General features: G+C 56.1%; 1 protein-coding gene across 1 annotated transcript in view; it reads left to right on the top strand.

Moving 5' to 3' along the window:
• Positions 1-21,481, top strand: part of CSMD1 (CUB and Sushi multiple domains 1) — a 731,453-nt gene that overhangs the window by 612,500 nt on the left and 97,472 nt on the right. The window contains 9 exon segments of the mRNA XM_053672625.1: positions 927-1,065; positions 4,625-4,812; positions 10,863-11,057; positions 11,395-11,511; positions 13,724-13,837; positions 15,239-15,334; positions 19,281-19,484; positions 20,365-20,489; positions 20,815-20,911. Of these exon segments, the coding sequence (XP_053528600.1) occupies positions 927-1,065; positions 4,625-4,812; positions 10,863-11,057; positions 11,395-11,511; positions 13,724-13,837; positions 15,239-15,334; positions 19,281-19,484; positions 20,365-20,489; positions 20,815-20,911 (1,275 nt within the window).

Genomic DNA, 21,481 nt, shown 5'->3' with positions numbered 1-21,481 from the left:
GGTTTCAGCAGCTCCCGCGTGACGGAGCCGTCACGGAAATCCCACCTAGTCCACGGACCCGCCTCGCACACCTTCCCGCCCAAAGCTGGCTTGCCTATCACATCGCACTAGCTACTCACCACCTTCCTCATAAATATAAACAGACGCACATTCCTCTGAAACGGAATGGCTGAGCAACCCCTCGGTTTGTGCCTGCGGTACTTGTTTCTGGGGGCGGGCAAAGGTAGGTTCACATAACACAGATAAACAACTGATAAATAACGACACGGGAATAAAGTCCCTTCACATACTCAACACTGTGGACCTACTTCTCCCCCCCCCCCAGTGCGCTGAGTGCTGTGACCAAGCAATGTCACTTCCAGGGGCCTTGGTCCCCACTCCGCCGCTCCATGGACACACGTGCTGGGGGGAGTTGGTCACCAACACCCTGTCAGTTCGTCACGGGAAGCTCGGGAAAAGTAACAAGCCCTCTAGGCACCAGTGGGCTGTGAGGAGCATGGGTACCTACACTTGTGTGCCCGTCAGCCACATGGCCCAGCCGAGCAGAGGGGGCGGGGCCTCGGGCCGCTTCCCGGGCCGGCGCACAGCGGCGTGGGAACCTGGGAGAAATGAGAAATGCACAGGACGGTAAAAGCACGTTCGTGGGGTCGGTATTCCTGCGCGAGTCTTGTCTTCGTGGTTCTGCAGTGTGGCTCACAGACATATGGGGCGATCTGCTGATTTTAACAAAGCAAAGTGTAAGAGTATAGCAAGAAAAGATCTAGTTTGAAAATGCCCCTGAAAGTGGGGAGGGGCCTTATGTCAAATGTCCTCCCCGGGCAAGGCTCCTGCAGTTTCTCCCCTGGGTCACTTGTTCCCGGGTGGTGTCCTTCCATTCACACTGACCGGCGCTCATTCTCTCTCCTGGTTGTCCCCCTCTGTGACAGCTGCGTGTGGAGGGAACCTGACCGGCCCGGCGGGCGTCATTCTATCGCCCAACTACCCGCAGCCGTACCCCCCGGGGAAGGAGTGTGACTGGACCATCACGGTGAACCCGGACTTCGTCATCGCCCTGATATTCAGAAGGTACCGTCCCACGAGGAGCACGTCTTTTCAGCAGGACGGCGAATGTCCACCCTAAGGATGCCCTTCCCCCCGAGTGGTATCCGATCTCACGCCCAGCCGAGAGCAGCTCCCGTGTCCGAGGGAGGCGGCATCGGCCACAAAGCGGCGCCTGAGCCAGCAGCCTCCCCTGGGGCCGCCCTGCGTGCTGCATGTGCCGGTGCCCGTGACGGGGCCGGCACCGCTTCTGGACTGCGTCTCCCACATGTCGCAGTTCAAGCGAGAAGGTTTAAGCTACTGAATGCCCATAAAAAGTAATCGGGACACGGGACAGATGTACGTCCCGTGATTTCTCAACAGCCTCTTCTCCCCCTGGATGAGTGAGAGCGAATTGATTTCCTTACTGCGTCTTGTTCCACTCCCTCCCCCCAAAAGGCGGTGCTACGACCATGAAAACAGTCCCCGTTCGGACTTTGAAAGGGGAAGTTCCCTGCCCTTCGGTTGCTATAAAATCCGAGTTCCCAGATGTGCATCCTAAGAAAAAAATTGAGAACTCCTTCCTGCGAGAGTGGGTGCTGGAGTTGTCAATGTGATGATTATTTCATCAACATGAATTCCATAGAACTGTCACGTTATAACTACTTGGTGTACATTACAGTTGCCTTTTTAAAACCCCAAGCTCTTCCCCAGCTTCACCCTCTGAAGGCCGAGCTTCGGGCAGTGTGAGTTCAGACAGTGAGGGTCCTTGAGGCCGCCCTCGGCACAGAGGCCTGGTGACACCGGTTAGTGGAGCCCGGCACCAGCTCCGTTTCTCCCGATGCCGGCGTCCGTTTCCGGCCTGGCTGGGGGTCCGGCTTCCCCCTCCGAACTCAGTGGGAGGGAGCAGGGAAACTGAACCCTCCAGGGTCCGAGTGCCAGGCAGGCAGATGGGCCTTCACTGCCTGAAGTCACTGAAACTGCCACAAGTTGACAAGTGGCGACCATGTTACGGGGCCACTCGGCCGCAGGGAAAGCCAGGGCAGGGCTGCGCCTGTTCTGGAAATCTCCGCAGTCCTGGCCATGCGAGGTCCCAGCAGTGCCCTGGTTAAAACCTCCTCGTAGCAGGAGAGGATGGGTCAGTGGACAACCCTGGGCGTGCGGGGAGGGGGGCCAGGCCGGGGGCACTCCCTGCCTGTGACTCCTCATCCAGGCGGCCAAACCTCGGGTCGTTCTGGGGCGCAGAAAGCTGTCTCCACAGACATTCCCAGTGTCCCTGCAGGTCCCCGCGCCTCCGGAGGAGGGTTGAACTGGAAATCTCCACGTGTTCAGCCCACGCTCGGGCGTTAGGAATCAGAAAAGTCACCTCCCTGTGACTTCTTCTAGAACCCGGTCAGGGCGCGTGTGCACGGCTGTGCCGTGGGGCAGTGGGGGCAGTGGGGAGTGCCCGGGGCCTTAGAAGGAAGGAGAGCACTCAGTCAGCAGGAGGAGGGGCCACAGCACCCACGGGGGCCAGACGCCCAGCTTTCCACTGAGGCCCGGCGACGGTGGGTGCAGGTGAGACTGAGTTCTGCTTTCCTGGGGCATGGAGGGGACAGGGGCCTGCAGCCAGCGCCCATGCAGGCTCAGCGGCACGGGCCCAGAGCCCACATGAGCGCCCGGCCTCGCCCTTTATGTGGGGACCACAGTGGGGAGGTCACAGGCCCCACAGACCGTGCGCCCCCGCAGTGGGACTCAGAGGAAATTGGGTTGAAAGCTTGGCCAGACTCTGGCCTGCTGTGGGGCCAAACTACCCCTGATTTCTCAGACAGAGCCATTAATTATATAAGGTCATTAATTATACTTGTCACTCCCGACGCTGCATGTGGATTCTGATACATCCAAAGACAAAGAGGGGGCAGTTGAGAGCAGTTAGAACATTTCTGTCCCGTGTTTCCAGTGTGCGAAAACAATCTAGCACGGTAACTCCCAATGCCAGTGTCAAGGGGTGCAGTGTGACCAGATTCGGGCAGCACCTTGCAGAGAGTCCTGATAAACTCCCCACCCCAGTCGACCCCTCAGGGCCTCGCGGCTCCCGGGGCCCCTGCCCACTCGGTGCCCCCCAGTCGTGCTCACACCTGTTCCGCTGCTGACCTCAGGGAGCTCGTCAGCTAAACAGACGAGCGGAACGTCCACAACTTTCTTTGGTGACTATACTGTCGAGAGACCCCCATTATCCACGGTTGCTTTAGGCTTTTTCTACTACCTGGGGCCCACCGAGGTCTGAAAGTATGAAAGGGAAAGTTCCAGAACTAAACAAGTCAAAGCTGTAAGCTGCGTGCCTTCTGCCGCTCTAGGTCTCTCCTGATGAAATCCGAGGCCTTCGTTCTGCCCGCCCCCCCATGACTTGCCCCTCCCTCCGGCCAGCCCGCCCCTGTCCCTGAGTAACCCCCTCTCTCCGTGACCGAGGGACACCACAGTCCCACAGCTCTGATCACAGCGTATGGTCGTGAATGCTCCACTTTACCGCCACCGGCTGTTCTCAGACTCTGCCCCGCCCTCTGGCTGCCTTAGACGTTATCGGAGGAACGAGTGTGCGGGGAGAATCGGCGCATACGGGGTCCAGTACTAACCCTGGCCTCAGGTGTCACTGGGGGTCTTGGAACGCACCCCTGGGAATAAGGGGTCTCCTGATTCGGGGGTCTCCTGGGAGAGAGCGCGGCCCGACACAGGGCGGTGGCAGCGTGCAGGAGGGCCGGCAGGTACCAGTGCGGGGTCCCCTGTGGTCCCCATTGGTTTCCTCCCAGACACCAGAGCAAGTTCAGGGGACCTCACATATGTGTTTTATCACCTGAATTTCCAGATAAAGGGCCTGCGGGTCTAGCGACTCCTGTCCCTTCCTGCTGCTCCCCAGCTGAGGAGTGACAGGGGTGTGCATGGGGCCCAGATTAGAGAAGGGGGACCGGAAGGGGGGGCCCGGAAGGCGCCGTAGACGCCTCTGTCTGGTTCGTCCGTTCTGCTCACAGTGAGCCCTGTGGCACCCGAACCCGCTCAGCCTCTGGCCCCGGAGCCCACTCACTTGCAAAGGTCCCAGACTTACCGCGGCCTCGCCTCAGCCGCGGCAGGGGCACCTAAAGCCACCTCCCTCCTGAGAGCACGGGGCTCTGCGGGGTTTCCAGGATGTTAGCGTTCGAGGAGAGAGAGAGGTCGAGTGAGAAACAGAGTGGGAACGAGAAGTGGGGACCCCCCCCGTGCGGTGGCCGGAGAGACACCCCCGCGCTCGGTTCCCCATAGAAACCACTGCCGTTGGCCGAGCTTCCCGGGGGAGGAGGGCCAGTTACATTTACAAAGGACAAACAGTCACGGAGAACTTTCTTTAAACCCTTAAGAACGGTCAGTACTACCAAGTGTCCACATAGTTACCAGCTATCGGCGGTAATTCACCCTCCTGCGTCCAGAGCAGGACATTCTGTGTGTTTCTGGGGTCCCTGTTCTCATCGGGGTCGTTCACAGGGATGCGGTTTGGAGTCAGGTGAACTCTGAGCAGCGTGTATTACAGTGGATGCCTGTTGCTGTTACTCCCATTTTGACACTTTGATCGCCTTTGCCGTCCGGATTGTCCCCGCAGCTTCAACATGGAGCCCAGCTACGACTTCCTGCACGTGTACGAGGGCTCCGACTCCAACAGCCCGCTCGTGGGCAGCTTCCAGGGCGCCCAGGCCCCCGACAGGATCGAGAGCAGCGGCAACAGCCTCTTCCTGGCGTTCCGGAGCGACGCCTCCGTGGGCCTGTCGGGCTTCGCCATCGAGTTCAAAGGTACCGTGAGCGGCGCGGGCGGGCGCGGGCGGGCGCGGGCATCCCCGCCGGGCAGTCTGCGCCGTTCTCGTTGTTGTACGAGGCCTCGCTGCCTGCGTCACGCCTGACAGGCTGGCGTCTGCCCGTCTGTCTGGGGCAGGTGTCGGACCTGAGCTGTGGGGACAGAAATCCAGACCCGTGTCCCCGCTTTGCTAGGGAGCGCATACGAGGAAGCTGTTTCCCAAACCCACGGTCATTTTACAAATGACGATCCGTGCAGCGGAGCAGAACATCCGGGGATGAGCCTCGGACGAGCTTACACGGCTTCTGCTCTGTGTCTTTCACTCAGTTTACCTGTACCGACCCCCTTGGTCTTTCCTCAGTGTTTTCCCGTGTGAAACACCCCGGGCGTCAGGTGGTGAGGACTCCAGCCAGGCACAGCTGGCTCCCTGGTCACCAGACCATCGGGGACCCGCCTAGCCCTGTCAGTCACGCCCCGAGGCAGCAGACAGACGCCCACAGAGTGCACCCTGACCGAGCAGTTTGCTCTCGGATCCGTGAAAACAAGTCATTCCTGTCCAAACCCCTTTCTCACGTGGACAAAGAAAAGGCAGAGAATCCAAGAGATGGACTTAACAAAATATTAATTTTCAATAGTGAGCACTTTACTAAAAATAACAAAAATATGTGCTTTTGCTGAAGCTCTTGAGTAAGTTATCAGTTATTAGACCTTTAAAATAAGTGTTCCATCTCTCTTAACTCTTCGACAGGCTTGTCTTTCTCTCTCTGGTTTTAAGTAGAAAACTAACCTATTCCCCCAAAACAGCAAAATCTACAAACGTACAGACCATTACGAAAAGGCACTGGAAATGCAGGCGATCAGCAGTCAGGGGTCCCTGGGCTGCTGGAAGGACGCGGTCTGCGGACGTCCGGGAGCAGTGAGCCAGACTCTCTAGGAGGACGTGTCCTCACATGGCTTCTGTGCAAACAGAAGTCCCCTGAAGTGCGTCCCCCGACAGCGCGGTCCTGTGAGGGAGAAGGACGAGCGCACTTCATCTGCAGGTGCAGACGCGCCGTGACCCTTCCTGCCAGGACGGCCCACCGCGTGCCTGGTGCCCTCCGTGGAGGAGGGTGCGTGGGTCCCCTGCCTCGCTCGTGGAAAGGAGGAAGAGCTGCCCTTGGGTTCGTGACCCTTCCTTCCCTGACCAGGCAGCTGTCCAGTCAGGGGCTGCAGCCCCTCACAGTTTAAAGCGTCCCCTGGGTGTCTGTGACAAAACAGAACCTGCGGAGAACAAGGAGGCACCGTGGTGACGAAGATTCGTGTCCATCGGGGACGGGCCCCTGCGGGTCTGGGGGCAGCATCAGGGCCTGGTCCCTGTCACCACAGGAAGTCGGCGCCCCTGCCGAGCGAGGATGGGGGCGCTGGCACACTCACCCCACTGGACCCCGATAGGACCCCCGAGGGGTCCCAAAGCAGTGGGGACGTGCACACCAGCAAAACACGCCACGTTATGAAGTCATCTCATCCGCACGGTGACAAGCTGCGAGAAAGACGCCCCCACGATTTACCACCAGGCATCCTGCACGGACAGCTGGGTAACTGGCGCCGGAGGCTTGGGCGCGGTTCATTGCTGGGCATGTTAAACACCTGGCGTCGGCGATCAAACTTAGTGACATGGAGCAGAAGATGGTGCAGCTGGGACTCAACCCAACAGAAAATTAGCTAAAGATTAATCACAGAGTAAATGGCCCGCAAGGCTGACAAGGGGACGGCCACGGACTGCAGGCGTCTGCCGAGAGCTTCTCACTCTTCTGTGAGGGAGGCGAGTGCGCCCGACAAGCACTTGGATTGCCAGGCGCTCGCGGCGTCCTGTGGGCGACGGAGGAGACCCCAGCCTACTCTGGGGGCAGCTGTCCCCATTTGTCCCTTCACGTTCAAGGGAGGTGTCCCGGGTCCTCTGTGGGCTCGGAGGCAGCCACAGAGAATCGCCAGACTGTCACCTCCCGGTGACATAGCCAGGAAGGTCTGCAGCGAAGCCATCGGAGAGACCGTCCACCAGACCCACCCACAGCCAAGGCATGGAGCCCACAGAGGGCGTCACGTTATTGTACGTGAGCATGTCACTGTACCATGTCGCTGTGCCATGTCGCTGTGCCATGTTGCTGTGCCATGTCGCTGTGCCATGTCACTGTACCATGTCACTGTACCATGTCACTGTACCTGCAGGTCACAGAAGTGATACAGCCTGTTGGTCGATACAATTCATTCTATGGCATGATATCAAAATATATCACTGCCATAAATATGCAAATACTTATGGGTGCACATTTGCATGCATTTGTATACTGTGGTTAAAACAGACATATAAACATGTATTATGCAATATTTATGTATGTTGCATTTTAACCACAGCACGCAAGCAAATGGTGCGATAGAACATGCTAATGTTTGCTAATGGAAATCAGAAGATGCTAATGGAGGGCCAGCACTTGCCCCGCGGACACGGACACGCAGGGTGTGGCAGCTACGATGGGAAATGAGGATACAAATGGGAAACAGGCCTGCTTCTCTCCCCGCGGCCCACCCCAGGTCTGGCTGGCTCCCCTTTATCTAGTCCTCAGGGCTGAGCGTGGTGGAAGGCTCTCCGAACTCCTGTCTGCCACTTCCCGGGGTGGCCCCTGTCCCAGTGGGTCACCATCAAAGAGTGAAATAACACCCTGCCCCCACTTACACTTTGCGGAGATTCTTGGACCTGAGGAGCCACTGGGCTCTCTACCACGGAGGAGGGAGGCCGGAGGAAAGAGCAGGCAGTCTCTACTTTACCCTCGGCTTGTGCTCCAGCCCGTACTGGATTCACTAACCCCCCCTCACACGTGCTCGCCGGTGCGCACGCGTGCAGAGTGGTAGTTTACTAACTTTAAAGCGTGAAGGGGAACGTTCCAGGGAACTTGCGTGTTGACCACGCGGAGACTGGGAAGTGCGCTGCCACCGGTTCCGACGAGCGGGGAGCTTGGGTGGCGGGGCGCGGAGGAGCAGCAACAAAACGCAGGTCGGATGACCAGATTCCACGCAACGTGGAGGCGCGGGTGTCTTCTCCGTGCGGAGATGTTTGGGGAGCTCTGTTGAAACAGCACGTTGAACATTTTAAGTCTACCAAGGGGGAGCTGGGTCTACCTACAGCGCAACAAGACTCCGAGGAAAAAAAAATAAAGCCGATTTTGTATTTATATTTGGGAAAAGAGAGGTTTTGGGTAGCGGTCTGTCTTACTGAATGGATCCGCAGGTAGACAGGTCTCCCCAGTGTGTTTTTCCTGAAAGTTACGTGACTTTTCTGGAGTTTGTCCAGACTCTCAGGTGTGGGGTGGGCGGGACCCCGCGCCGACAGCGCAAAATGGGCCGCGCACTGTGCGCATGCCCAGTGCCGAAAGCACAGGCCCCCAACTCTCTGACCCGCTGCCACGGCAGCAGGGACAGGTGTGTCCGGGATCCTCACACCCAGGGCTGGACGCGTGCCGGCCGGTGAAGGGCGTTTCCAGCTCAGGCTGATGCGCCCTGGGACTTGGCGAGGGTGGCGGAGGCCAGAGCATCTTCCCCGCTGTCTTCTCAGTCCGTCCGTGCGCCTCTCGCAGGGAAGCCCGACGCCCCATAGCTTCCCGGGCAAGCCCCATTTCCACGGTACTGGGGCTTAAGTCGGAGAGTCGGGACATGGACTGATTCCCCCAAAATCAGTTTCTTTGGCTCAGCACTAAAATCTGTGATCAAAAAAGGGGTAGATGTATAAAATTATATACAGATGAAAGCAGTAATTCATTAGCAATCCTGTAGGAAAATGTACAACTGAAAACTTAGAGATACAATTTTGTTGTTTTCCCTACTTTTCCATGACATTTCATTTTGAATTTTTTTTATAATTTATTTTTTAAATTGATTATACTGTTACAGTTGTTCTATTCCCCCCTTCATCCCCCTCCACCCTGCCCCCCCCATCCCCACCATTACCCTCCTTTAGTTTATGTCCATGTGTCTCAAGTCCTTTAGGTTCTATATTTCCCATGCTATTCTTGCCCCCCCCATCTATTTTCTATCTACTGTCTATGCTACTTATTTTCTGTACCTTCTCCCCCCCATCTCCTCCTCCCACTCCCCCTGTTGCTAACCCTCCTTGAGATCTTCATTTCTATGTTTCCACTCCTGATCTAGCTGTTCTTTTAGTTTGCTTTCGTTTTAGGTGTGGTTGTTAATAACTGTGAGCTTGTTGTTCTTTCACTGTTCATGTTTCTTTAACTTCTTTTTCTTAGATAAGTCCCTTTAACATTTCATATAATAAGGGCTTGGTGATGATGAACTCCTTGAATTTGATCTTATCTGAGAAGCACCTTATCTGTCCTTCCATTCTAAATGAAAGTTTTGCTGGATAGAGTAATCTTGGTTGTAGGTCTTTAGATTTCATGACTTGGAATATTTCTTTCCAGCCCCTTCTTGCCTGTAAGGTCTCTTTTGAGAAATCCACTGACAGTCTGATGGGGACTCCTTTGTAGGTGACTGTCCCCTTATCTCTTGCTGCTTCTAGGATTCTCTCCTTCATTTTAATTTTGGCTAATGTAATTATGATGTGCCTTGGTGTGTTTCTTTTTGAGTCCAACTTTTTTGGTACTCTCTGAGCTTCTTGGATTTCCTGGAAGTCTATTTCCTTTGCCAGATTGGGGAAATTTTCTTTTATTATTTGTTCAAATAAGTTTTCCACTGGTGGTTGTGTCTTTCCCCCTTCTGGTACCCCTATAATTCGGATATTGGAGCGTTTAAAGATGTCCTGGAGGTTCCTAAGTCTCTCCTCATTTCTTTGAATTCTTGCTCCTTGACTCTTTTCTGTTTGGCCATTATTTGCTTTCTTCTGGTCCACTCCATTGATTTGAGTCCCAGTTTCCTTTTCAACGCTATGGGTTTCCTGTGGAATTCCATTCATTTCCATTAGTTTCGCCTTCATATATTTGTCTAATTTGTCGGTATAATCAACCAGATCTATGAGGATCCTGATGACCAGTGTTTTAAACTGTGCGTCTGAGAGTTTTGCTATTTCTTCGTCGCTTAGATTTATCTCTGGGGCTTTGAGGTCTTCCTGCGACATTTTTGGTCTGTTCTGGCCCTTTAAATGTGAGAAGCGGCGCCTGGGACTCCCAGGTCGCTGGGTTGTGACGTTGTATGTGGGGGCGTGGTCAGAGCGGGGAAATGGCGGCGCCCTCTACCGCCGCTTGCTGCGGGGACACTGGGCCCCGGTCCAACCGCCCACTCCCTCGCCCGTCCACTCGCCCGCAAACAGGCAACCGCAGTCAACACGCAGCACCGCCTCCCCACTGTCTCCTCTGCAGTTGCTCACCCGGTGGGTTGCTCGGTCGCTCACTAGGTCCAGTCCTGCGTTTGGAACCCGTGCGTCTGGATTCGCGCGTCTGGATTCCGCGCCCGGGTCCGACTCAGTCCTCCTGTGCAACCCCTCACGAGACGCTGGTTTCGCCCCTTACCGGTCGAGCCGAAGAATTTGTTGTTAATGGACTTCCGAAAAGTTCAATTTTCCGTGTTCTGTTTGTGTTTTCTGATGCTAATATTTAGTTGTCCCCAAACTTGGTTGTGTGAGAAGGCACGGCACATCCACCTATACCTCCATCTTGGCGGAAGTCCTCATTTTGAATTTTTAAGTCTGTTGTACTGTTTATGCTATTACAGTTGTCCCATTTTTTCTCCCCTTTCTCCCCCTCCGCCCTGCACACCCCTCCCCCCTCACTCCCCCACCTTAGTTCACACCCATGGGTCGTACATGTAAGTTCTTTGGCTTCTCCATTCCCTACGCTCTTCTTAATTTGATCATTAGTAACTTGATAATTATTGCTAGAGTATGCAACTATTAACTTCATAATTAATGAACAACCTTGTTATCAGCCAATTGATAAATATTTGTGGAGCATTTCTCAAACGCTGGGTTCCACTGAGGCACTGAAAAAATAATTAAATGAGCGACCAGACAACCGAACACACACACGAATTGAGACGCCCGGTCTCACGTTCGCTCCCTCTGCAGAGAAACCGCGGGAGGCCTGCTTCGACCCTGGAAACATCATGAACGGGACGAGAGTCGGGACAGATTTCAAACTGGGCTCCACCGTGACCTACCATTGTGACCCTGGCTACACCATCGTGGACCCCTCGTCCATCGTGTGCGTGATCGGAGCCGACGGGAAGCCGGCCTGGGACCGCGTCCTGCCGACCTGCAGCGGTGCGTGTGCCTTGGTCTTGCCTGGGAGTCCAGCCGGTCCGCAGACGGCGCCCCACTGCCCCCTGTAGGCCGCGGGTGGGATCGCGGTTGGGATCCGAGAAAGGCCAGAAGACAGACAGCATCCCGCCCTCCTGCTGCCTTAACTCACGTCTGTTCTGTCCTGGGAAGGGTGGTCTTTCTTTCCCTTTTGCTTTGGGCAGCAAAGCGAAGCAGCTTTTGGACTTTTACATTCTGCTGAGTATTTAGGGGACCCCGGCACCCCGCAGCTCCTCCCCTGGGCCCCTGTTGCCACCCCTGCCACGTTGCGGGCACCTAACCCTGGTCACTCCCCTTCCAGCTCCCTGCGGGGGCCAGTACGCAGGGTCGGAGGGCGTGGTGCTGTCGCCCAGCTACCCCCAGAACTACACGGCCGGCCAGGTGTGCCTGTACTCCATCACGGTGCCGGAGGAGTTCGGTAAGGACATGTTCCTGTGTTTGTGGACTCGTTGTCCTGTGTGTCCGTGTGCACGGGTCTGTCACTTTACAACCGCCCCAGCCGTTGGCGTAATAAACCGCCATGAAGTCGGGGCCACGTGGAGGGGCGGGTCTCCCGGCCCGGCCCACGCAGGACCCGGCTCCTTCCTCTTCTCCCCGGGACCTGGACTGCCCCCCTGTCCTCCCAGGGTTCTGGCCCCGGATGGGCAGAGAGAGCAGGTCCGGCGCTCCCCTTACGTTGGCCACAAAGCACCTTTTCAGTGGGCTGTTTCCGGGACTAAGGGAGGGCCGCAGAGCCTCGTGGGTCAGGGACGTCATCATGTGACCGTGAGGGACGTCCCCGGGTCGGGGAGCACACCTGTGAGTGACCGGAGGTGGGAGGCCCGGCCGTGTCCCGTGTGACCCTGGAAACCAGGCTTCCTGACCTTCCCTCCTCAACTTTGCTTCCGACCGGAGCCCGAGGCCGAGCCAGTTTCCCTGAAGGGCTGCATTTCCAGAAGGGTCTCCGGGGCGGCCCGTCCTCGGTGAGGTCGGTGCTGGGCACCGGCATCTCCCCCCCAGGGAGCAGGACACTGTCCTTCGTGCGGCCTTCGGCCCCAGAGCCAGCCTGGTAGTAGGCTTCATCGTGGTACCGATGGCGCTTGTTTCCAGCAGTAAAACTAAAATCCTGCATCGTCTGGCTTTTTCTTCGCATGCAAGTTAGCAGCTACCCCCTCATAGAAATAAAGCCGATAAAGATTCTAATGTCAGAGTGATTGGAGGTAAAACATTTTTAAAAATTCAATTCTATGGCAAGAACATCAATTGCTGGGCAAGAAGCTGGCTTATGGGAGAAATCAAACAATTTCTGTGAAGTTCTGTCATCTATTATTTATAATCCATCATTTTAGCTTATTCCAGAGTTTTATTGAGTTGTCACAACACAATTGTGATTTTTCAGCAGGAAAACTCACACCCCCGTCCTATGTATTGATCTGACTTTCCAATCTGAAATGTTTGTGATATAAACATACAGGACATTCTTGACGAAAATCTACACTGTCTTAGCTTTTATTCCCCCTGATTTCCTGATTCTCTGCTGGGGATGAATCAGTTCAACGACTGTGATAAGTGCTGGGATGAATGAAAAGTGGTGCCACCCAGTCCTGTGAGACGGGGTGGTGGTCACTGGGGAAGGAACAGCTAGGACAGGTCTTCAGGTGCCAGGAACACCCCCCTTGTTCACCCCAAAGCATCCTTCCTGAAACAAGACTGGACCATGCAGACCCCTGGGTGAGCACCGTCTCCCACACCTTCACCCCGGAGCCGACCCCGGGTTTCAGTCCTGGCTCAGAGGATGAGACAGCGAAGGAAGAAACTGGAAGAGAGAACCTCGCGAAAACCAGTGTCCCCTCCTTGTGATGCTGTTTTAGAGCGACCCCGTCGCTGGGGGTCCGGCCCTTGCATCCTTCAGCCCTCGTGGGCATCTGCTGCACAGGCTCTATTGCGCATGAACGGAACATGAGTGTGACAGAGCATGTGCCGTGTGCACAACTGAACACACACGGGAGCCACGGGCTTCGGGTCGCCTCGTCGTGCCCACACTTCCCTCAGTTCCTTCGCTGGAATCCCGATGTGCGTGATGGGTGTGCAGGCATCTTGCCCAGAATGGTGTGTGGGGACCTCAGCCGGACACCAACACGTGTGTGGGACCCAGCTGCTTGTTGCTCAGGAATCAGCGCTAAACTGTGGGTTTCTGTGACCCCAGGTGTGGCTGAGTCCCGCGCTTAAACTGCAAGGAACTCACATGAATTGGTGTGAAAATGCTCAGTGCTTAGGGCTCTCTGACTCCACACTGAGTCGTATGCTTTCCAGACCAGGCGGTGTCCTGCTCCCCGAGCTGGCTCCTCGGGCCCTAGACTAAGCGGGGTGGCGTCTGGGGGACCCCCACCACCCGGAAGTAGGATGAAAGGAAACCGTCTTCACTGATGTTCCAACTGTGCAGAAAACAGCAACCCCACTCCATCCATAAGAACTAAAAGAGGAGCAAAATCAAATAGTTTTAGCTGAGAAGTTTCAGAAAGCAAAGCAGTTCATTATTCTCGACTGGGGTCTTAGGACCGGGACCCTTGGGAGGACGGAGTCGGTCCGTAGTTCAGGCAGAACCTGCGCCCCCGCCTCTCTAAGCCTGCCGTGCCGCCTTCCCTCCCCAGTGGTGTTCGGGCAGTTCGCCTACTTCCAGACGGCGCTGGACGACGTGGCCGAGCTGTTCGACGGGGCCCAGCCGCAGGCCAGGCTGCTCAGCTCGCTGTCCGGCTCGCATTCCGGTAACGCATCGCTTCCCTTGCACTGGGACAGCACGAGTGAGGAACTGTTGACTTGTGTGTGTGTGTGTGTGTGTGTGTGTGTGTGTGTGTGTGTGTGTGTGTCAAGGGGCAGGGGGAGTGAAAGCTCATCTCTGAGAGCGTTTGTTTAGTAAGATCTTACCTTCGATGTGAAAGTTCAAATGCACTTTTATCCCATATGAGAAAACCACTTGCCTCTATCATTTTATTTACGAAGATTACGAAAAACGCAATGTCCGTCTGGTAAAGACGGCAAGTGTCAGGAAGAGGAAGGAGCGTCCCGTGCACTTGGTTTTCCGTTCTGCCTGCTGGGCCTCCTCCCGGAGCCCACGGGACTGGCGTGTGTCTCCACCATCTGAATCCTGTTCACGTGTGTGGAGCCGCCCCACCCACGCGTGTAAACAGTACATGTGTTCACACGCATGCACCCACGTATGTCCACGTGTCGGCAGGTCAGGGATGTTAGCTCGCAGCTGATTTTTACTCTGCGCTTTCGCTGCACGGGGCGTTTTTGAGCCTCCCTGTGAGGCAACACTCGGCACAGGCTGTGGCTGCTCCGTTCTGAGCGGCGGCCCGCGGGGCGACCGGCCCGCAGCGTGCTCATGCGCACACACCTCACGCCCGTCCGTGGCGGCACCGCTGCATCCTGCCGGTCACCCAAACTCAGGGAGGTCCCCTGTGTGCGTCACAGACCAGGGCCACCCGAGGTCGAGGTCTGGTGAGCCTGGTTTCGCTATTAGTGACCCACGGCCTTAAACCCGAGTCCTGGTCACTTCTCTGTGTCCAAAGATGGGGGTCAGGGGACCTCAGAGGACACACATGTAAAACATGGACCCACACTGAAAACCCACCTCCGGAGGGTCACGCCATCCCCACGCCCCTCACAGGGCCTGACAGTGACCACTCGGGCACAGCACCTGCACTTTAGTCAGAAGGTGAAAATAAAACGTGCTTCCTGAGATTTTTACCTAAATCCTTTAATTTTTTAAGCCAGCTTTGGATTCAGAGACACTTTGTCAAGTTTAAGTAAAGTCCGAGCACATGATTGTCAAACGGAGTTGACTCTGCCCCCATGATTCACGGATCCTATCTCCCACCTTAGCGGCTCGTAGGCGGTTCTGGGCGATGCCTTTTCAAAGGGAAGCAGACGTGGGACCGTGGTTAGAATAGCGTCCCAACAGAATGGACGTGCAAGAGCAAAGCTCTTCAGTCGCCGTAGAAACAATTGCTTTGTCCTAAACCCAAAAGTGCAGTTCCATGAGCATTCAAAAGTCACGCGTTGCATTCCCAGTCTGTAGTCATTTTCCGAGATACCACATCGCCCACCACTGCGCGGTGCATTGTGCTGGTCCACCCGTGTACGAGCTCTTGTTTCTTCCCCAGGGGAGACCCTGCCTTTGGCGACGTCCAATCAGATCCTGCTCCGGTTCAGCGCCAAGAGCGGGGCGTCTGCCCGCGGCTTCCACTTTGTGTATCAAGGTAAACGCCGTGGCCGCGCGGGGGCCTCCCGACCCTCCCAGTATCCACTTCCGTCCCAGGGGGTGGTCTGAAAGCGCCCGGCTGCACTCTTCGGTGTTTAAGAGATTGAGGCTGTTTGTTTATTTATAGTACGGTTATTTAATAAGAACGTTAAGGTTTTTAGTTTGGCACACATCTGTTTAAACCACAAAGATGAAACATCACCTCCTTTTTCTGACACAGGCAGGAAACACATGCCAATCAAGTTAGTTTTATGTAGAACTTCACATTTTGCAAAACATTTCAAATGCATTATAGTTCATCTAATTAAGAAAAATGTTTCCTAAAACTTTAGATTTTTGTAACCGTGCTAAGAAAACCCTCATAAAATAAGTTATCCGTTTCCAAATCTCACTGCAAAAACTGATTGAAAAGACAATAATTTCACAAAAGCAAATAAAATGTCCCTGCATCTGTCACTCTGTAGATACTTTAATTTGTGTTCTATCGACTTTTGAGATCTCAGTGCTTTCTGTTTATGTCTGGGTTTGGGGCTTGTGCAGCAGCGTGTTTGAGGTTCCTCCTCGAGGTTCCTGAGAAACGAGGGTTTTTTCCCTCGTGCTGCTCGCTCGTGGTTGTGCATGTTCATCCGTGAACTTGGGGTGGCAGCGTGTGACTGGTTCACGCTCTCCCTTTTGGAGGTGCTGGTGGGTCTGCGTTTCTGGGGTGCAGGGCGGCGCAGGCCGGGGTCTGGGAGACGCCGTCCTCTTCAGCGACGAGCTGAGTCTGCAGGATCAGGAGCAGCACCCCACTGCCCTCGCTCCCCGTTTTGCTCGAGTGGAGACGCTGGGCTGCTCTCCCACCTTTTCCTCCGGAGCAGACGAGAGTCCCGCCCTAGAGCGGCCTCGCCTCGTTCCTGAACACGCTCCAGGAAACCGCGTGACGGCATCGTGTGTTGCAGGATGTGGGGGGATGACAGCTGCCACGTCACTCGTGTGTCTAGTGACCTCACCCTGCAGGCCCACGTTGCCTGCTGAAGACACCTGTCTGCCGTCAGCGGTCGGGTGATCTCGCAGGAACAGCGAGGGAGCGGCGTGTGCGAGGCCAGTCGGAGGGAAGCTCCCTGACCCAGTTGGAGCCGCCGCTGCCTGGACGAAGCTGAGTTGGAGCCAGTGACGTCGCTCTACCTGAAGCTTTCAGTTGGGCTGGAAATGGCAAACCCCGTAGTTAGAAAGCGGACGTGACTGGAGAGTGGCCAGTTCCGGCAGCTCGCGTCCTACCCCTCCTAACTTTCTGAAAACAAGTTCAATGTTACCTTTTGCAAAATGTAACCTATTTACAAACCAAAGTTGGTGAGACGTAAACAACTTGAACCACTTGGTGCAGTTTTCATCCTGGAAAATCTCACATTGCAAGTTCCTGACCTCAGCTGCCTTGAGGACAGGCATCCTTTGAGGGTGTGTTTTTAAAAAAATAAAGGTTAGAAAAGCAATCAGACCATGATATAAAATATCTGAGGCAAACGACCCAATGGCTATCCTATTTTCAAATACTACACTTCAAAGTCATCCTTTTGAAAATTCTTTCTTTAAAGTAACATATTAACATCAGCATGGCCTAACCCCGGCAACAGAAATAAAAGCCAGGGACTCATAGGTGACTGCGCGTCCCTTGTCCTCAAGAACAGTGAGGACTCCAGCGTCCTCAGTATTCGTGGGGTCCAGCACACCCTCTTTGCTGCTGTGGCCCTGTGCTGAGTTTGTGCAAAAATCGATGGCTTTGTGTCAGAGCTAAACCCTCGGGGTAAAGAGCTGGGACCTAGAATGCCACCGGTGACAAAGGATGCGGGAACACCTTTGTGGGGACGTGTCCAACACTCGTGAAAAGTTAAATCGGAGGTTGGCCCCTGAAGGCGAGGGGTTTGTGGAAGCCTAAACTACTTGAACGCCACTCTATGAAAACGTTCTGAACAGGGCTTTCACCCACTGATACGGCTGCTTTCACGGTTCTAAAGCTTGGAATTGCTCAGGGACTTGAGCTTGGTGGTCACAAGACACCTCGCCCTTGAGGCCCCAGGGGAGGGGGGTGTCAGGAGGCCAAAAACCTGCAGGGGGCGCCGCTATCGCCATCACTTACTGTAACAGAACATCTCAGTCTGCTTTTCATCAGAAGAATGTAGAACTCTGAAGTCTCATTAATGCTTTAATTGTACCCACGAGACAGGAAACAATGTTATTAACTTCCACCTTCTGATAGAAAGTGCGTCAGTGCTGCCTCAAAATGTAGCCCAATCAAAATAATCTGACTTCAGATGAGCTCGCTGTCTTACCAGAGGCTCCCACAGGGGGTCTGTGGTGGCCCGGGTCAGTTCACCGCTGGGGCAGCATGGAGACGGGGGTGATCCCTGAGGACCTGAGTCCCGGCGAGGGCTGTACGCACGAATGAAGACATGTAGGGCCCAGAAGAACGGGATCGCAGATGCAAACGCAGACCGATCCCCCCCCCCCCGCAGAGAACGAGGACCGGGTTTGCAGGTCCCCAGCTGAGCGGCTGCTGCATCTCTGTGTCTGAGTCTGTTTGCCGTGACCGACCTCCTGGCCATGAAGTATTTCCCAACCTGCACCCCTGCCCTTTTCATGCAGAGAAGACCCCCGACAGCTGGTGGATTCTGAGCTGCAGCCCTGGGGTACCTCCCCGCCAAGCAGCAAGGAGGCTCAGCGGCCACCGCCCACCCCCACAGAACCGGAAACTCAGTGGTCAGCGAGCTTTTCCCTGGCTGCATCCATGGGGGCTGTGAGGTGCAGAGAAACCAGATGTCTCCACAGGGAGTCCCCGCAGGGCAAGGCGGGGGTCAGGCTGTGCTGGCTGCTTCCTGTGGGGGCTGTCCGGGTGGTGGGTGGGCAGTGTCTGTGTCAGGAGGATGGGGAATGGAGCGCAATGCAGCTGTGACTAGGAAATCGCTCATGTTAATGGGAAGAGTGGGACTCGGATCTTTTCTGGGGATTGTATAGATTTTCCGACAGCGCTGTGGTCAGCCCCGGACTCACGGCGGGCTCAGAGGCCGTATGTGGTCAGCAGGAGGGTACGCGGCCCAGCGCTCAGGCCCAGCAGCCCCAGGTGGCAGGTGGCAGGTGGCAGGTGGCAGAGCTTCCTGGTCGTCCTCACACCTGCAGCCTGGGCTGAGCGATGCCCTCGCCAGCACGTTATGAAACTGGGCTTTTGTTGCTTCATCGGTCTTTGCCATTTCCAAACATACAATTAGGATATTAGTCATGTTTCTAAAAGTGCACATCTTCTAAGTGTCGGGTGGCCGCCTGGGGAAGCGGGGTCTCTTCTCTGTCCCCAACGCGGCTCTCCGGTCCCCACCACGTGCCCGTGGGGAGTGGCTGGTCCGAGAGGCAGACCCCGTGGAAGGAGGTGGACGTGTGGGCTGTTTTCATAGCACGGCTGTTTCCATCACGCATGAATAAAGAAGGCTGCGGTGGACATGCTCTGCGGCCCCAATTTCTGTTACTTTGGGTAAATAACCAGAGGGGGCGGCTGGGTTTTTGTCCATTCTTTTTCCAGATTTGTTGTTGTTTTGTGATGACCGTATTATAAGCAGTCTTTGATGGATAGCCGCTTTTCTCACTAGAGTCTAGGGCCCTTGAGGACAAACAAGCTCAAGTTCTTAGGGACGTCAGTACCACTGGGCGCTTAATTCATTTTAATTGCCCGAAGGTCACTGGGTCCTCCCGGGCACTGACCCCCCGCCCTCCTGCCATGTGTCCTGTCAGAGATGAGATGGGAGGCCACCCTCGGTGTCAGCAGGAGGGGGAGTGTGGGCGGGCGTGTGCCCCGCCCCTCCCCTGGCCAGGGGTGGACGGCGTTCGTTACCAGCTCCACAGTCACTGACGCTCCGTGCTGGCTCATCTGGGGTCTCCGTCTGCGAAAATGCCGATGTCCGCCTTGTATGTTTCGCCTGCAGCCGTGCCCCGGACCAGCGACACCCAGTGCAGCTCCGTCCCCGAGCCCAGATACGGCCGGAGAATCGGCTCCGAGTTTTCAGCGGGTTCGGTCGTGCGGTTCGAGTGTAACCCCGGGTACCTGCTGCAGGGGTCCTCGGCCGTGCGCTGCCGGGCGGTGCCCAACGCACTGGCCCAGTGGAACGACACCATCCCGAGCTGCGTGGGTGAGCGAGTGTCCCCCCACGTACCTGTGTGCATGAGGCTGCCGGTCCCAACCACCCCACGGTGTCAGGGAGCTGTCAGCCCTCTGTCCGAGCCCCAAAACCCGATCACATTCCAGACCCGTTCAAAGAGCAGTTTGTGTTGCTGGAAATAATTGGGCGGCAGCAAACCCTAAACGTTACTGTTTCCTGGAAGCACCAATCAGATCAACAAGTAGGAAGCCTGTTTGCTTCTCGATTCTTACTGAGAACCCCATCGACTGCCCAGCCCTGGGCATAATTCCATTGCGGGGGGTCATTCTCCTGTCACTTTGCAGAGCACTCTCTCCCACGTGTGTGCTGACGAGGTTTCGAGGGCACCGGGTTCAGGCAGGCTGAATGGCAATGACATTGCGAGTCCTGGTTTCCTGGCTGCACTCGTGGGAGACCTGCGATGCAGCCAGGCTCGGCCCTGGAGGTCACGGGCGCCTCTTGGGCGCCTCTCCCCCACTCCGCCCTGGCTCGTGAGCTGCCCTAAAATCCCCTGGAGTCCGGTGCTGGTCCGCACTCGGAAATGAGCAGAGTCTGCAGGGCTCCTGAAACGCGGCAGGCAAATTCCTGAAACAGGCGTGGACACCCAGATGCCCTTGGCAGGCAGGGCCCCTCCTTGGAGGCAGTGACGAGGTTTCTTTATAAAGACACAGGTCTAAGCTGAGTAGTGTTGTACCTGATACCCGGGTCGCTAATTTAAGACAACAGGTTACCACTGATTGACCTTCAGAGCATTGCGGTCCCTGTGACGTGTCTCACGATAGTTGCGCACACAGGCGGAGGGCGCCCGGCACCAGGCGGAGGGCACCCCCTTGGCTGTGTTTTACCACCCCCCCCCCCCCCCGTCTTCCAGTCCCCTGCAGCGGCAACTTCACCCAGCGCAGAGGCACCATCCTGTCTCCCGGGTACCCGGAGCCCTACGGCAACAGCCTGAACTGCGTCTGGAGGATCACCGTCACCGAGGGCTCAGGGATCCAGGTGGGTCGGTGCCGCCCGGGGTCTGAGGCAGGCAGGTGGGGCCCAGCCCTGTGCATGGGCCTCTGGCTCGCTTTTCCATTTTTGAGTTAGTTCTTTTAACCACATACAACAAAACCAGTTTCTCTTTTCTTACTATTTTTGCAAAGTGTCTCTAGTCATGTTTCTATATTAGAAATTAAAACAGTAGATCCTAGGACAAAATCTATCCAAAGAGCCCTTTGCAGGAACCATTGGGTCTGGGGCTTGCCTTCCCGGCGCCCGCACGTTGAGTTTCGCAGGGGCCTCCCCGCCCGGCTCCTTTCAACCGCGTCTCGCTGTTGTGCAGATCCAGGTCATCAGCTTCGCCACCGAGCAGAACTGGGACTCCCTGGAGATTTACGACGGCGGGGACACTGCCGCGCCGAGACTGGGCAGCTTCTCAGGTGAGAGGCGCCGCCCCCTCCTCCCCGCCTCCCTGTGAGCCAGGCGGTCAAACAGGAACAAAGCAAAGGGCCCAGGACGCCCAGGGAGCCCTTCCCTCCGCCGCTGGCCCGTGGGTGCAGTGTGCCCCCCCCCGTAGAGCGCAGCCGTGGGAGACAGAGACCCTCAGTCCGCAGGGAGCTGGACCCCTGCCGCTGGGAAGTGGCCGGTGTGCATGCGGTGGACACACAGGGAGGCCCCCAGGGGAGGGTCCCCAGAGAGGGAGGAGGCGAAGGCTGAGACCCCATCCCGGCCGGCAGGCCTTTGCCCACATGTTGTTGAGGGTCTGACGCAGGTGGGGACGGAGAACCGGGTGGCAGCTGCAGTGGGCGGACAGCTGGGGGACACTTGGGGACTGGCCCAGGGGAGTCTGCGAGGACAGCGTGCAGCAGGGGCCTGTCCCCGGGCAGGGTGGGCGTGAGGGGCAGGGGTGAGGGCAGCTGGGACGCCCGGCTGTGTCCGGTGTGAATTACAGACACTGGGGCGAACTCCTCCTCCTGTTCCCTGTAGCTACAGACATGAGTAAACATGTG

The sequence above is a fragment of the Artibeus jamaicensis genome, unplaced genomic scaffold, assembly GCF_021234435.1.
Source record: "Artibeus jamaicensis isolate MK-2021 breed Jamaican fruit bat unplaced genomic scaffold, CSHL_Jam_final contig_780, whole genome shotgun sequence".
Classification (NCBI taxonomy): Eukaryota; Metazoa; Chordata; class Mammalia; order Chiroptera; family Phyllostomidae; genus Artibeus; species Artibeus jamaicensis.
This window is presented reverse-complemented; position numbering and strand designations above follow the sequence as displayed.